General features: G+C 38.2%; 1 protein-coding gene across 2 annotated transcripts in view; it reads right to left on the bottom strand.

Moving 5' to 3' along the window:
- The window catches only part of LAMA2 (laminin subunit alpha 2), a 621,494-nt gene that overhangs the window by 252,182 nt on the left and 352,561 nt on the right, over positions 1-16,751 (bottom strand). For both annotated transcript variants that reach the window (XM_073022454.1, XM_073022455.1), the window contains exons 13-14: positions 14,545-14,646; positions 12,463-12,674 (exon numbers count right to left, since the gene is read on the bottom strand). In XM_073022454.1, coding sequence (XP_072878555.1) covers positions 12,463-12,674; positions 14,545-14,646 — 314 coding nt within the window. The remainder of the gene's footprint in view (positions 1-12,462; positions 12,675-14,544; positions 14,647-16,751) is intronic.

The raw sequence follows: 16,751 nt of genomic DNA, 5'->3' as shown, positions 1-16,751 counted from the left end.
CTGCACCCATCAACTCGTCAGCACCCATCAACTCTTCATTTACATCAGGTATAACTCCCAGTGCAATCCCTCCCCCCTCCCCACTTCCCGTGATAGGCCCCAGTGTATGATGTTCCCCTTCCCGAGTCCAAGTGATCTCATTGTTCAGTTCCCACCTGTAAGTGAGAACCTGCAGTGTTTGGTTTTCTGTTCTTCTGATAGTTTGCTGAGAATGATGGTTTCCAGCTGCATCCATGTCCCTACAAAGGACACAAACTCATCCATTTTTATGGATGCATAGTATTCCATGGTGTATATGTGCCACATTTTCTTAATCCAGTCTGTCACTGATGGACATTTGGGTTGATTCCAAGTCTTTGCTATTGTGAATAGTGCTGCAATAAACATACGTGTGCATGTGTCTTTATAGCAGCATGATTTATAATCCTTTGGGTATATACCCAGTAATGGGATGGCTGGGTCATATGGTACTTCTAGTTCTAGATCCTTGAGGAATCGCCATACTGTTTTCCATAATGGTTGAACTATTTTACAATCCCACCAACAGTGTAAAAGTGTACCTATTTCTCCACATCCTCTCCAGCACCTGTTGCTTCCTGACTTTTTGATGATTGCCATTCTAAATGCTGTGAGATGGTATCTCATTGTGGTTTTGATTTGCATTTCTTTGATGGCCAGTGATGATGAGCATTTTTTCAAGTGTCTGTTGGCTGTATGAATGCCTTCTTTTGAGAACTGTCTGTTCATATCCTTTGCCCACTTTTTGATGGGGTTGTTTGTTTTTTTCCTGTAAATTTGTTTGAGTTCTTTGTAGGTTCTGGATATTAGCCCTTTGTCAGATGAGTAGATTGCAAAAATTTTCTCCCATTCTGTAGGTTGCCTGTTCACTCTGATGGTAGTTTCTTTTGCTGTGCAGAAGATCTTTAGTTTAATTAGATCCCATGTGTCAATTTTGGCTTTTGTTGCCGTTGCTTTTGGTGTTTTAGACATGAAGTCCTTGCCCATGCCTATGTCTTGAATGGTATTACCTAGGTTTTCTTCTAGGGTTTTTATGGCATTAGGTCTAACATTTAAGTCTGTAATCCATCTTGAATTCATTTTCGTATAAGGAGTAAGGAAAGGATCCAGTTTCAGCTTTCTACTTATGGCTAGCCAATTTTCCCACACCATTTATTAAATAGGGATCCTTTCCCCATTTCTTGTTTTTCTGAGGTTTTCAAAGATCAGATGGCTGTAGATATGTGGTATTATTTCTGAGGACTCTGTTCTGATCCATTGGTCTATATTTCTGTTTTGGTACCAGTACCATGCTGTTATGGTTACTGTAGCCTTGTAGTATAGTTTGAAGTCAGGTAGCGTGATGCCTCCAGCTTTGTTCTTTTGACTTAGGATTGTCTTGGCAATGCGGGCTCTTTTTTGGTTCCATATGAACTTTAAAGCAGTTTTTTCCAATTCTGTGAAGAAACTCATTGGTAGCTTGATGGGGATGGCATTGAATCTATAAATTACCTTGGGCAGTATGGCCATTTTCACGATAATGATTCTTCCTATCCATGAGCATGGTATGTTCTTCCATTTGTTTGTGTCCTCTTTTATTTCACTGAGCAGTGGTTTGTAGTTCTCCTTGAAGAGGTCCTTTACATCCCTTGTAAGTTGGATTCCTAGGTATTTCATTCTCTTTGAAGCAATTGTGAATGGAAGTTCATTCATGATTTGGCTTTCTGTTTGTCTGTTACTGGTGTATAAGAATGCTTGTGATTTTTGCACATTAATTTTGTATCTTGAGATTTTGCTGAAGTTGCTTATCAGCTTAAGGAGATTTTGGGCTGAGACAATGGGGTTTTCTAAATATACAATCATGTCATCTGCAAACAGGGACAATTTGACTTCTTCTTTTCCTAACTGAATACCCTTGATTTCTTTCTCTTGCCTGATTGCCCTAACCAGAACTTCCAACACTATGTTGAATAGGAGTGGTGAGAGAGGGCATCCCTGTCTTGTGCCAGTTTTCAAAGGGAATTTTTCCAGTTTTTGCCCATTCAGTATGATATTGGCTGTGGGTTTGTCATAAATAGCTCTTATGATTTTGAGATACGTTCCATCAATACCGAATTTATCGAGAGTTTTTAACATGAAGGGCTGTTGAATTTTGTCAAAGGCCTTTTCTGCATCTATTGAGATAATCATGTGGTTTTTGTCTTTGGTTCTGTTTATATGCTGGATTACGTTTATTGATTTGCGTATGTTGAACCAGCCTTGCATCCCAGAGATGAAGCCCACTTGATCATGGTGGATAAGCTTTTTGATGTGCTACTGGATCCAGTTTGCCAGTATTTTATTGAGGATTTTTGCATCAATGTTCATCAGGGATATTGGTCTAAAATTCTCTTTTTTTGTTTTGTCTGTGCCAGGCTTTGGTATCGGGATGATGTTGGCCTCATAAAATGAGTTAGGGAGGATTCTCTCTTTTTCTATTGATTGGAATAGCTTCAGAAGGAATGGTACCAGCTCCTCCTTGTACCTCTGGTAGAATTCAGCTGTGAATCCATCTGGTCCTGTACTTTTTTTGGTTGGTAGGCTATTAATTATTGCCTCAATTTCAGAGCCTGCTATTGGTCTATTCAGGAATTCAGCTTCTTCCTGGTTTAGTCTTGGGAGAGTGTAAGTGTCCAGGAAATTATCCATTTCTTCTAGATTTTCTAGTTTATTTGCATAGAAGTGTTTATAGTATTCTCTGATGGTAGTTTGTATTTCTGTGGGGTCGGTGGTGATATCCCGTTTTTCATTTTTTATTGCGTCTATTTGATTCTTCTCTCTTTTCTTCTTTATTAGTCTTGCTAGCGGTATCAATTTTGTTGATCTTTTCAAAAAACCAACTCCTGGATTCATTGATTTTTGGGAGGGCTTTTTGTGTCTCTATCTCCTTCACTTCTGCTCTGATCTTAGTTATTTCTTGCCTTCTGCTAGCTTTTGAATGTGTTTGCTCTTGCTTCTCTGGTTCTTTTAATTGTGATGTTAGAGTGTAAATTTTAGATCTTTCCAGCTTTCTCTTGTGGGCATTTAGTGCTATAAATTTCCCTTTACACACTGCTTTAAATGTGTCCCAGAGATTCTGGTATGTTGCATCTTTGTTCTCATTGGTTTCAAAGAACATCTTTATTTCTGCCTTCATTTCCTTATATACCCAGTAGTCATTCAGGAGCAGGTTATTCAGTTTCCATGTAGTTGAGTGGTTTTGATTGAGTTTCTTAGTCCTGAGTTCTAGTTTGATTGCACTGTGGTCTGAGAGACAGTTTGTTATAATTTCTGTTCTTTTATATTTGCTGAGGAGTGCTTTACTTCCAATTATATGGTCGATTTTGGAATAAGTGTGATGTGGTGCTGAGTAGAATGTATATTCTGTTGATTTGGGGTGGAGAGTTCTGTAGATGTTTATTAGGTCTGCTTGCTGCAGAGATGAGTTCAATTCCTGGATATCCTTGTTAACTTTCTGTCTCGTTGATCTGTCTAATGTTGACAGTGAGGTGTTGAAGTCTGCCATTATTATTGTATGGGAGTCTAAGTCTCTTTGTAAGTCTCTAAGGACTTGCTTTATGAATCTGGGTGCTCCTGTATTGGGTGCATATATATTTAGGATAGTTAGCTCTTCCTGTTGAATTGATCCCTTTACCATTATGTAATGGCCTTCTTTGTCTCTTTTGATCTTTGATGGTTTAAAGTCTGTTTTATCAGAGACTTGTATTGCAACACCTGCTTTTTTTTGTTCTCCATTTGTTTGGTAGATCTTCTACCATCCCTTTATTTTGAGCCTATGTATGTCTCTGCATGTGAGATGGGTCTCCTGAATACAGCAGACTGATGGGTCTTGACTCTTTATCCAGTTTGCCAGTCTGTGTCTTTTAATTGGAGCATTTACTCCATTTACATTTAAGGTTAATAGTGTTATGTGTGAACTTGATCCTGCCATTATGATATTAACTGGTTATTTTGCTCGTTAGTTGATGCAGTTTATTCCTAGCCTCGATGGTCTTTACATTTTGGCATGTTTTTGCAATGGCTGGTACCGGTTGTTCCTTTCCATGTTTAGTGCTTCCTTCAGGGTCTCTTGTAAGGCAGGCCTGGTGGGACAAAATCTCTAAGCATTTGCTTATCTGTAAAGGATTTTATTTCTCCTTCACTTATGAAACTTAGTTTGGCTGGATATGAAATTCTGGGTTTAAAATTCTTTTCTTTAAGAATGTTGAATATTGGCCCCCACTCTCTTCTGGCTTGTAGAGTTTCTGCTGAGAGATCTGCTGTTAGTCTGATGGGCTTCCCTTTGTGGGTAACCCAACCTTTCTCTCTGGCTGCCCTTAAGACTTTTTCCTTCATTTCAACTTTGGTGAATCTGGCAATTATGTGTCTTGGAGTTGCTCTTCTCGAGGAGTATCTTTGTGGCGTTCTCTGTATTTCCTGAATTTGAATGTTGGCCTGCCCTACTAGTTTGGAGAAGTTCTCCTGGATGATATCCTGAAGAGTGTTTTCCAACTTGGTTCCATATTCCCCCTCACTTTCAGGCACTGCAATCAGACGTAGATTTTGTCTTTTGACATAATCCCATACTTCTTGCAGGCTTTGTTCATTTCTTTTTCTTCTTTTTTCTTTAGGTTTCTCTTCTTGCTTCATTTCATTCATTTGATCCTCAATCACTGATACTCTTTCTTCCAGTTGATCGAGTCGGTTACTGAAGCTTGTGCATTTGTTACGTATTTCTCGTGTCATGGTTTTCATCTCTGTCCATTCGTTTATGGCCTTCTCTGCATTAATTATTCTAGTTATCAATTCTTCCACTCTTTTTTCAAGATTTTTAGTTTCTTTGCGCTGGGTACATAATTCCTCCTTTAGCTCTGAGAAGTTTGATGGACTGCAGCCTTATTCTCTCGTGTCATCAAAGTCATTCTCCGTCCAGCTTTGATCCATTGCTGGCGATGAGCTGCGTTCCTTTGCAGGGGGAGATGCGCTCTTCTTTTTTGAATTTCCAGCTTTTCTGCTCTGCTTTTTCCCCATCTTTGTGGTTTTATCTGCCTCTGGTCTTTGATGATGGTGACGTACTGATGGGGTTTTGGTGTGGGTGTCCTTCCTGTTTGTTAGTTTTCCTTCTAACAGTCAGGACCCTCAGCTGTAAGTCTATTGGAGATTGTTGCTGTCCACTCCAGACCCTGTTTGCTTGGGTATCAGCAGCAGAGGCTGCAGAAGATAGAATATCGCTGAACAGCGAGTGTACCTGTCTGATTCTTGCTTTGGAAGCTTCCTCTCAGGGGTGTACTCCACCGTGTGAGGTGTGGGGTTTTGGTCTGCCCCTAGTGGGGGATGTCTCCCAGTTAGGCTACTCAGGGGTCAGGGACCCACTTGAGCAGGCAGCCTGTCTGTTCTCAGATCTCAACCTCCGTGTTGGGAGAGCCACTGCTCTCTTCAAAGCTGTCAGACAGAGTCGTTTGTGTCTGCAGAGGTTTCAGCTGCTTTTTCTTGTTGTTGTTGTTGTTTAGCTGTGCCCTGTCCCCAGAGGTGGAGTCTGCAGAGACAGGCAGGACTCCTTGAGCTGCTGTGGGCTCCACCCAGTTTGAGCTTCCTAGCCGCTTTGTTTATCTACTTAAGCCTCAGCAATGGTGGGCACCCCTCCCCCAGCCTTGCTGCTGCCTTGTCAGGAGATCCCAGACTGCTGTGCTAGCAATGAGGGAGGCTCCGTGGGCGTGGGACCCTCCCGGCCAGGTGTGGAATATAATCTCCTGATGTGTCCGTTTGCTAAGATCCTTGGTAGAGCACAGTATTGGGGTGGGAGTTACCCAATTTAACAGGTGTTGTGTGTCTCAGTTCCCCTGGCTAGGAAAAGGGATTCCCTTCCCCCTTGCGCTTCCCAGGTGAGGTGATGCCTTGCCCTGCTTCAGCTCTCGCTGGTTGGGCTGCAGCAGCTGAACACACCGACCATCCTGTACTCCCTAGTGAGATGAACCCAGTACTTCAGTTGAAAATGCGGAAATCACCTGTCTTCTGTGTCACTCGCGCTGGGAGTTGGAGACTGCAGCTGTTCCTATTCGGCCATCTTCATTTCTTTTTCTTGTCATTAGTTCAGGTGCAATTCACATCACATGAAATTAAGCATTTTAAATTATACATAGAGAGGAAGTATGATGTTTGGGATAGGATGGACATTTTCAAACCTATTTAAAATTTAAAAAATAAATTGTACAATTCTGCCATTTAGTACATTTACAATGTTGTGCAGCTACTACATACATCTAATTCTAAGACATTTTGTCAGCCCAAAAGAAAACCCAGAATCCATTAGGCAGTCATTCTCTATTCCACTCTTCCTCTAACCCCTGTAAGCTAACAATCTGCTTTTGTCGCTATGAAGTTACCTATTCTAGATAACTTCACTGTAGCATGTATCAGTATTTCATTTCTTTTTATGACTAATATTCACTGCATGTACATGCTACATTTTGTTTATTCATTCATCAGTTGATGAATATTTGGATTGTTTATACCTTTGAGCTATCATAAATAACATTGCTATTCATATTCATGAACACATAATACCCATTTTCAATTCTTTTGGATATATATCTAGAAACAGAATTTCTGGGCCTCATAAGTCTCCTTAACACAACAGGGTTTGGAAGAGTTACTAAACTAAAGACAGTACTTATGTTGGTATGAGCTTATGGGCTACTCCTTGAGAACAGAAACCTGTCCTGCCATCTATATAAGCAACATGATCATCTCCACACATGTTCAGTAGTTCAGTAGACTTTTGTTGAATGGGTGAATTGATGAATGGATGGATGGATGAGTAGATAGATGGATAGATGTATACAAAAGTAACTGACTAAATACTTAAATAACAAATGAATAGATGAATGTAAAACAGTTCTATTACAATCAATGACTAACACACTCCATGACAAAGGATACAGTAAAGCCTACTAACCACATTTCAGACAAATAAAATCAGATAAGTAAAAGACAAATTACTTGTTTGATTTGCAATAGAAAATGAATGGAAACTGTTATCGTTAGAACTTGAGGCCAGAGACCAGAGCTCACCTGAATGTATTGTGAAACCTAACTGCCTGGAATTAGTGGACTGTCACTTGATAAGCCTGTAATTCTGATCATTTTAATTTCAGAATTAGATGATTTCATGGTTGATATACTAGTTGATTATCATACAATAGATCACTACAATTTACTAAACAGCAGATTGATTAACTGTATCTAGATACAGCCCAAGAATTTCTGATATAAAATTGACATGCAACACTTAAAGAAAGATTTCTGGAAATTTCAAAATAGAAGAATGAGTAATTGACTACTTTAAGAAACGATTTTTAAAAAGATACAAAAACAAAAATAATTTCAGTAAACTGACAAATTTCATTTGTCTTTTGAACAACAGATGTTCCTCTCCTTAATCTGTGTAACCATTTTGAGCTGTGAGAAACTTCAACACTCAAACATCCTTCCCAGTAATATTCCACATTAGTATTCACTGAGTAATCCCAATGTTCATTAGGTTCTGCTATTTGTTAAATGGGATTTTAATGTGCTTAACAGTTTCAAGTGTTACTCATGAAGAAGGCTGCAGTTTACTGTTTTTTCCTTCAATATGGTCATTTTCTTGATATCAAGCTGTATTCATTTAAATACATAATGTTGGCAGTAATAAAGCACTGAATTTTGGAGATACATGAGCTATCAAAGAATTGTCAACTAAGTCAAATGCTTTAGCTGACTTTCCCTTCTTATTTTTATGCCTTGAAAATACAGAAAAGATGATGGATGAAGAGAGAGGACATAATTCTACAAGCTACTATGGAAAATATTGTCCTGGTGCTGCTTTAAAGATTGTTCTCAATATTTTTGTTTTACTACATTTCCCACCAGAATAAGACATGCTATATTATACTAAAACAACCAGCTCAAAACATTATACTTTAAAACAACAAAAAGCCCTTCATGTTACAATTGTCTTTTTTCTATATATATAGAGACAGAGCAAGATATTTTATCTAAACATTTTCAATCTCACATCAAGTACGAGCAGTAACTGACAGAATCTGATACTTTTGCAGCAATTTATTAAAAGTGTATTAAATGCTAACACAAGAATTCATCTCTTCCTTCTTAGTTCTACCAGTATGCACTGTGCACACTTCTTCTGCACTATTTATATGCACTGTGCACACTTCTTCTGCACTATTTATATTATCATAAATGTACAGCATGTATATATATCTCTGTCTTCTCTGCTGTACAATGCCTTCTTTGAATTGAATGATCATTTGTCCACGTTTGTATCCTTATAGCCTAGCCTAGAATGACTGCTTCTTAATAGTTACTACTTACTGTCTACTATCTTCTGTGCACTATGATACAGGCTGCAAAGACATTTCATTTAAGTATCAATAAACAATGTAACAACCCATGTATAGTCACATTTACAAATGAAGAATCTGAGGCTCAGAGGAGTAAAGAGCCTTGTCCAACGTAATACTATTAGCAAAAGGTGCAGCATAGATTCAAACCCAAGCACGACTCCAAAAACAGAGATCTCCTTGTTACCCTGCATTGCCTCCCAATATATGCTAGATACTATTTCAGGTGCTTAACATACATTGTGTTTTCACTTAATTGCCAATCTTGAAATTTAGACATTGTTTCTGCCATTGTATAGAAGAGGAACTAAGATTTAGAGAGAGAATCATGGAAGGTGCTCAGTAAATATTTGAAGACTGAACGAATCGAATACTTACAGAATAGCATTGGGAGGTAGTCAAAGATAATGGGAAGGAAACGTAGGGTAAAGTTTTGACTGCACCTCTTACCAATAGCCGGATGCCAAGGGAGCTGCAAAAATCTTTTTAAGTCCTAGTGTAATCAGCAAAATGTCTTCAAAATGTAGTTACCCAAATCATTAACTTCAGAAGGCAGAGGTACGCTGTGTACCTATCAATACTATTTCTATGATTATCAAAGACTCCTTTGCTTACAAGAATTTTTCTAGATTATTATATAAATTCTGTATAATCTTTTTTGATCCCAAACCCCAAAATTTACACTAAAAGTTGTATAAAAATATCTTGCCTTGAAAATATTTTGTATTTATTTTCGAGCAATACTCATGAGTTGTATCAATGATAAAGTCATGATGGACTTGGTTATGCTGTGGTAACAACTCCAAATTCCCAATGGCTTCACAGAAAACAAAGGCTTACTCATGTAAAATCCTCTACAGGCCTGGGTGACTGTTAGGGCAGCTGACGTCTGTGTGCTAAATCTGTATTCCAGGCTGTTTTTTTTCTCTTTTTTTTTTGACAGAGTGTCCCTCTGTTGCCCAGGCTGGAGTGCAATGGCGAGATCTCGGCTCACTGCAACATCCGCCTCACAGGATCAAGCCATTCTACTGCCTCAGCCTTCTGAGTAGCTGGGATTATAGGCATGCGTCACTATGCCCGGCTAATTTTGGTATTTTTAGTAGAGACAGGGTTTCACCATGTTGGTCAGGCCGGTCTCGAACTCCTGACCTCGTGATCTGCCCACCTCGGCCTCCCAAATTGCTGGGATTACAGGCACGAGCCACCGCGCCTGGCCTCAAGCTGTTTTTTAATCTGTTTGCTGAGTAAGCTGCAGAGAGTCTCACATTGGAAATTCAACGTTTAACCCAGGTGGGAAAAAAATACATTTCGGCCACAGTTCATTGGCTAAACTAAGTCATATGACACATCTGCCCTCCAGGGTTAGAGAAATGCAATATCCCTTATGGATGAGATTGGAAATTTGGTGAACTCTACTAATGTCTACTGTAAAGTAAGAGGAAAATACATTTTGTGCAGAGTTCTGTATCTAATGTAGGTGCTTCATAAAAGCCTTTCTTAATTTAAAGACCAAGGATGTTACTAAATCCAAGGCTTGGAGAATTTAAAAGAGAAAGATGCACAGTTCAGTTAGGTTGATTTCTCTTATACTCTTAAAAGAAGAAGGAAAAGTGTTCTACTTGTGCCTTCATCTTCCTAGTGAGAACAGTGAGAAGAAAATAAATTATTTTATCTAATGGGTATCAGGATTCTGGAAAAAAAATGACAATAAGAACTGTCATATGTATGGAAATACCAGTATGTGCCTTTCTCTAGAGGTCTCTAAGTCTAATGGTATTTGGAGAAAACGTGATCCTTTGGGATGAAGTAGATAAGATAGAAATGCCTCATATTTGTATGCTGGGTTATCACTAGCCAAGTGCTTTTGCAGCTCTGTAATTCAATTCTTGCGGCGACCTTTTGAAGTTGGCAGGGCAATTGTCGTCCTCCTTATTTTACAGATGAAGTGATTGAAGTCCAAAGAGGTCAAAACCATACTTATGTTTACAACTATTAAATAGCTGACTTGAAAACAAAAGTCAAAATCCTTGACCTGCAGTCCAGTTCTCCTTCCGTTATAGAATTCCATCTAACCATATAACTGGAGGAACCTAAGCCCATTTGCTGAAAGAACTGCCATGGAAGTAAATCCACTGTAAATAAGTCTAAATATGAATTTTTGTTGAGCTTCAATTTACTCATGCTTGCACACAAACAGTATACCAAGTCGGAAGCCTACTGTGGAAGACAAGTTGAAATCAATTCAAGTGATGTTTTGCAAATATGACTCAATCTACTAGTAGATCAAAGATAATATATAACAAGCTTACTGACTGACTCCAGATTCATGCTCACTTTCAGCTCACCTGAGTGGGTAGGAGTTTCAAATCTGACATGGACTTTTACTTACTGAACCACAGTGCTTTAGGTAATATAGGTGACAGAAAGTAGCCACCTACTTGGATTAGCTCTTTTGTCATTTCACAGAGCACAGAGTCGCACTGTGAATGCATTCTTCCTATATGGCGAAACCTCAGAAGACTGCAAATGAAACCAGTGATTTTAAGATGGGTAGACACTGAAACTGTCTGACATAAATCAGGGAGAAATGTCTCTGTATTAACTAGCCTGAAAAGCAATGCTGACAAAAATAAATAAGCCCCCCTAGCCACTTTTTTTTCAATTTGGTTGTCATTCATTTTGAAAGCCGGAGGACTCATCTCTTTGTAGTTTAAACATCATGACAATCTCTATTTACTAAATGGGAAAAACATAATTAATTCCTAAGTGCTGCTTCTCATCTCCATGGCATTTTAACCCAGCTTCTAGAAGAATTGCCTATGCAAAAGAGGTACATTGTTTGGCAATGGTTCTGTTTATGATTCTGCAGTTCTCTCCTTTGGGAAATGGTAATGATGATAGACTAAGTTGAAATATTACCAGTGAAAGGCAAACTAGGCAGCACAGGGAAATGATGGGGAACAGGGAGGTGAGAGGTGGTGGCATCAGCAATAAAAACTCCAATACTGGAGGCATTGCTTTCATTAAAGGTATACTGGGTTGTCAGGCTGGGGTCACATTTGAACATCTAACTTAATCTGATTTAGAAGCAAGTTCCTATGACACCTTGTGTTACTTATTATTAGAGTAGAAAAGGAGAAGGGTAAAGAGCCCATTCAGACACAGTTGAAGTTAAAATTCTGTCAGATAAAAATGTCATTGTTTTAAAAATAAAAAAACATAGCAGCCTACAGCAGTTAATCAGACACAAGCAGATTTGGTTCAAGTCAGGGAGTTTGCTATTTAAAAAACAAGGGGGGGGGGGTGCGGGGGAGAACAAGAAAAAACTGAAAGTGTTCTAGGTGATGAGTACTTTCCTAATTATCACATATCATGTTAACAAAGACCCTGAAAAGTAGGCATTAGTATATCCACTTTACACGGGAAAGAAACGTTCCTTGAGGCCTAATCACTTGCCCAAGGTCACACATACAGTAAGCAATAAAGCTTATTGAATTTCTACTCAGTTTGGCTCCAAAGTTCATATTCTTTCCTTTATACCATGTGGCTGTTATAGTCTTAAAGTGTTTTACAGTGAGATCGGTGGTTACTTAAATGAAAAGACTTACGTTTCTTATTACAGTCTATATACTATTAAGCCAGAAACTAGTTAACAACCACTGGAAGGAAATATTTTAGAAACCGCTTTCCGAATAAGGGTGCCCTGGAAAGTATATCTTTTAGTTTCCCACTCTGAGCCATCATAAAGGAGACTTTATTTTCCAATATAACATTTCTCAATATAGGAATCATTATTGATCACATGTTCTGACACAATTGTGAGTGAATCATCAATAATAATAAAAACCGAGACGAATTTATTCTGGGCATTTAAAACTGTAAATGTTTAAGAGGAAAACCTTTCAGAAAACTAGGACTCCGTTCTTATCTGCTCTTTGAAGACAGCAAATCCTAGGTGCCTTAAAAAATTCACTCCTGGGGCGGCTCCTGTACCTTTGCCCCAAAGCAAATGTGTGAATGTTGGAGCTGCAGTTCTTGATTTTACCTGAAGATGGCATCCATCCCAAAGCTGTATGTGATTTGTAGGAGGACTCTCTTCAAATTCGCAAGCACGGTCATAAATTCCTTTCTACTGACTGGAAAATGTGTGCCATGTATGGTAAATGATTCTTCTCTAAGTAACAATACATTAACATGTTCTTCAGATGGGTGCAGGTACACCTCATCTTGGGCTGTGCTGATTCTCAAGTCATTACCCTAAAGGGAGGAAAAAAAAAAAAAAGCAAAAAGGGTAAAACTGAAAAGAGGGTACAAAAGTGTCAAACATATCTATATTTGGATCCTCCACCCTCAATAGACTTTTAACTTTTTAAATTTATGTTTATTTTTTATTTATTTATGTTTTTTGGAGACAGAGTCTCGCTGTATCCCCCAGGCTGGAGTGCAATGGTGTGATCTCCGCTCACTGCCACCTCTGCCTCCCAGGTTCAAGCAATTCTCATGCCTCAGCCTCCCTAGTAACTGGGATTACAGGTGCCTGCCACCAAGCCCGGCTAATTTTTTTTTATTTTTAGAAGAGGTGAGGGTTTTGCCATGTTGGCCAGTCTGGTCTCAAACTCCCGACATCAGGTGATCCACCTGCCTCAGCCTCCCAAAGTGCTGGGATTACAGGTGTGAGCCACCATGCCTGGTTTTAGTAGACTTTTATTTTCAGGTTGGCTTTCCCTATCATTCAGGGAATATATTTGTGGTATACATGAAGGGAAGGCAATGCAATTTCAATATTAACCTTAGCCAAATGCATTATGAAGCATATGCTTCTTGCTTCTTGGTTTGGCATGATGTTAGTTCCCCATTAACTAAAATAATAGCTACCTGACAACTCATAAATATATATGTGATTACAAACACCTGAAACTGACAAAAGTGCACAAAAGTTACATATTTCAAATATATTATTTTATGATGGATGTGGGTCGTGTAGAACAATAGGGAAAGAAACTTAAAACTGAATTAAGCTATTATTTTAAAGGAACTTCTACATGGGAAAAAACAAACAATAAAAAAGACTGCAGTCTAATTCTCAAAATAGGATAATGGCATCTAAGGAGTATATTGAATGACCTATGACATTTAGGTAATCCTTCTTGTCTTAGTTCATTCACATGAATGATACGTAATTTCACTCAACACTTTGCATTTAGAGAACTCCTTTTATCTTAAAGGAATTCCAAAGTATACATCTAGTTGCCATAGATATATATATATACACACAGAGAGAGAGAGAGAGAGAGAGAGAGAGAGAGAGAGACATAGAGAGAGAGAGAAAGAGAGAGCAAGAGCAGACCACTTCATCCAATACTGGAAAATGTCCATTTTGAGAAAAGAATTTTTTATTTTGTCATAGATTCACATGCATGAAAGTTTCAAGACAGAAGAACAACAGAGCCTGGTGCTAAATTAACATCTACCCGTTTGGAATCACGAACATGCATGCATGTGTGTGCCTCTGAATATATATCAGTGTCGAGGGGAGGGGATACATTATTGGAAAGAATGGATATGATAAGAAAGGGTGGCAGAGAGCCTCTAAGGAAACTTCAGGCTTCGAGCATTTTGAAATTGCCTATGGCCCTTCAAATCTTGAAAGCAGTTTCTCCTGTACCTTTCTTACCTAAAACAGGATTTTGAAGTCGAGATTAAACTATCGCTAAATAAACAAGTTTCCTGTTTCATTTTATTTTATCTAATGTAATCAAGGAAGTAGACAATAAAATCTACTTGGAAGCAAGTGAACATGAGAAAAACACAACTATGTAAATTAGCGTGTACCTAAACACTTTCATAATATTTATATTTTGGAAACATGATTCTTATGTTTGAAATTTCATTTCAAGTCTGGTCTAGAGTTCTCTTTTATCATTCAAACCCAACAAATATACTCAATCTTCTAGATATGTCTCAGAGAGAAACATAAGAGTGGCATTAAAAACTCCTAAGGTATATATTTTTAGTAGTCATGTAAGTCAATGTCAAACGAGGCAGGTAAAAAAATACAGTACTGGTAACCTCAAGTAACATAAGGAAGTAACATGGGTGAACATCAATGATGCTCTCAGTACTCTACCTCTAAGATAATAATAAACTGGAGAACATGTTCTGTATCTTCTTCCTCTTCTTCCAGGTCATATGATATGGTAAATGTCAACTGTCCTCCTACTGCTGGGAGCTACAAGACAGAAGATGCATAATCATTACAGGATAGGAGATGGGCTATTAAATCATATTTTACTTATTGTTGTATAAGAATTTTATTGTTCTAGAGGGCAGTATTTGCAAGAAGCAGAAATCACTGGAGTATGGAGTGGGAATGATAGGCATTTATTTAGAAGTAAACTTTTACAAACCTTACTCATCAACTGCAAGCCTGACATAAACATAAATTTATGTATTATTTTCCCCAGTATTGCAGGCTTGCTGAAATAGGTTAAGTTCCACGAAGCCAAACACCAGACACTCCTGTCATCTTCTTAGTCTATAGTTTGAGCTTTACAAATCCCAAACAGAGAATGATCTTTGTCAAAATTGGGAGATTTCTACCCATCCCTGAGGGTCACTCACTTTCTGTGAGTCTGGATTCTTTCAACAAGACATCCCTCCATTTGACAGGCACTTTACATAACCCATACACTAAGCTGAGAAATGTTATTGGTCAAATAAAAACAAAAGGTTAGCAGCAAGTTTTATTTTATATTAAAATTCAATCAAAACAGCCAAAGAAGGTATACTTTCCTCTGTGCAATTTAAAAGGCTTAGTTTGAATAAATATTATCCTCTTTTCATTAAGCGAACTTCTTTCCTTCTAACATACATGCCAAGCCCCATGTAATATACACTTGAGGTTTACATTTTTTGACATTGACAGTCACCTTGTAGAAATTAAGAAAAAAATGGGAAAGCAAGATCATTTATAGGACAGGAATCAAAATTGAAGTTGTGAGTGACAGATTCAATGCAAATACTGCAATCCTTTTTTTAAAATTCCACTCCAGCACTGTAAATAGAGACATTCATAAAACAAAGCTGATGATCTGTATTCTGCTGCTTGCTCCGTGCTGACATGCGGAGACCTGGCTTCGCAGGGTTGGCTCTCTATGGCCTTTCATGGCCGACCCTGACCAGAAAGCAATTCCGGGCTGGGAGTGCACTGGATGGAGGAGGAGGAACCCTGATTCCTCTTAGTGTTCCACAGAGAATGGCACATAGCTCACTATGGCTGATTAAACAGGATTTTATATTACAGCTCTGCAACGTCTTCTAAGAGCTCATTACGTGGGGCTCTATAAGGAACTTAAATTCAGAAAACTCTGACTCCCCTAATCCACTGAGAAATGGCCTTATTCTAATGTCTTTTCACATATAAAATAATACACATCTGCCTGGACTACAGCACTTGGCATTATTATGAGTAATGAGGGGTGAACCTATGTGGAAGATTTTAGGTTCTATTAAGATAAACATTCAAAATTTCACATAGCATGCTTCTTCAGATCAGCTACACATTTTCTCAGTAAGAGGATTCTAGAAAGGCAGGAGAAAAAAAAGTTTTACATTGTATATATTTCAAAAAAAAAAAAGAATAAACTATTTAGAATTTTGTAAATTAATAAATATATTTGAAAGGAGGTTTTGGAAGAATATCGGGATATAGGCCTATAATGTTCCAAAACTTTTGAGCTTCCGAATCTATTTTGATTATTTAAAATTTGAAGTACATCCTATTTTTCTTGAATATGGCTTCTCTAAAAAGGAAAGAAAAATATCAATATATGAAATCACCATATATGCTCAAATAAAATACATTTTGAATTAAGGATAATTTTCCATTTTGTCAATAAAAAGAGTCAAATTGTGTGTAATTTGAATGTCAAAACTGTTAAGACTATAGATGAAGTAGAAAAAGATCACCTATGATATCTGATTTGCTAATGTGTTTTTCATATCTATTTATAATAAAGTCAATAAAGTCACATATAATGTAAACTTGCAGCAGTCCCCAACCTTTTTGGCATCAGGGACTGGTTTCGTGGAAGACAATTTTTCCCACAGAGGCAGAGGAGGGGTTTTGGGATAAAACTTTTCCACGTCAGATCATCAGGCATTAGATTCTCATAAGGAGCATGCAACCTAGATCCCTCGCATGTGCAGTTCACAATGAGGCACATGCTCCTATGAGAATCTAATGCCTGATGATCAGACAGGGGTGGAGCTCAGGCAGTAATGCTCACTTGCCTGATGCTCACCTACTGCTGTGCGGCCCAATTCTTAACAGGC

This window comes from Chlorocebus sabaeus, chromosome 13, assembly GCF_047675955.1.
Source record: "Chlorocebus sabaeus isolate Y175 chromosome 13, mChlSab1.0.hap1, whole genome shotgun sequence".
Taxonomy (NCBI): Eukaryota; Metazoa; Chordata; class Mammalia; order Primates; family Cercopithecidae; genus Chlorocebus; species Chlorocebus sabaeus.
The sequence above is the reverse complement of the archived record's forward strand: the minus strand, read 5'-3'. Positions and strand labels throughout refer to the sequence as shown.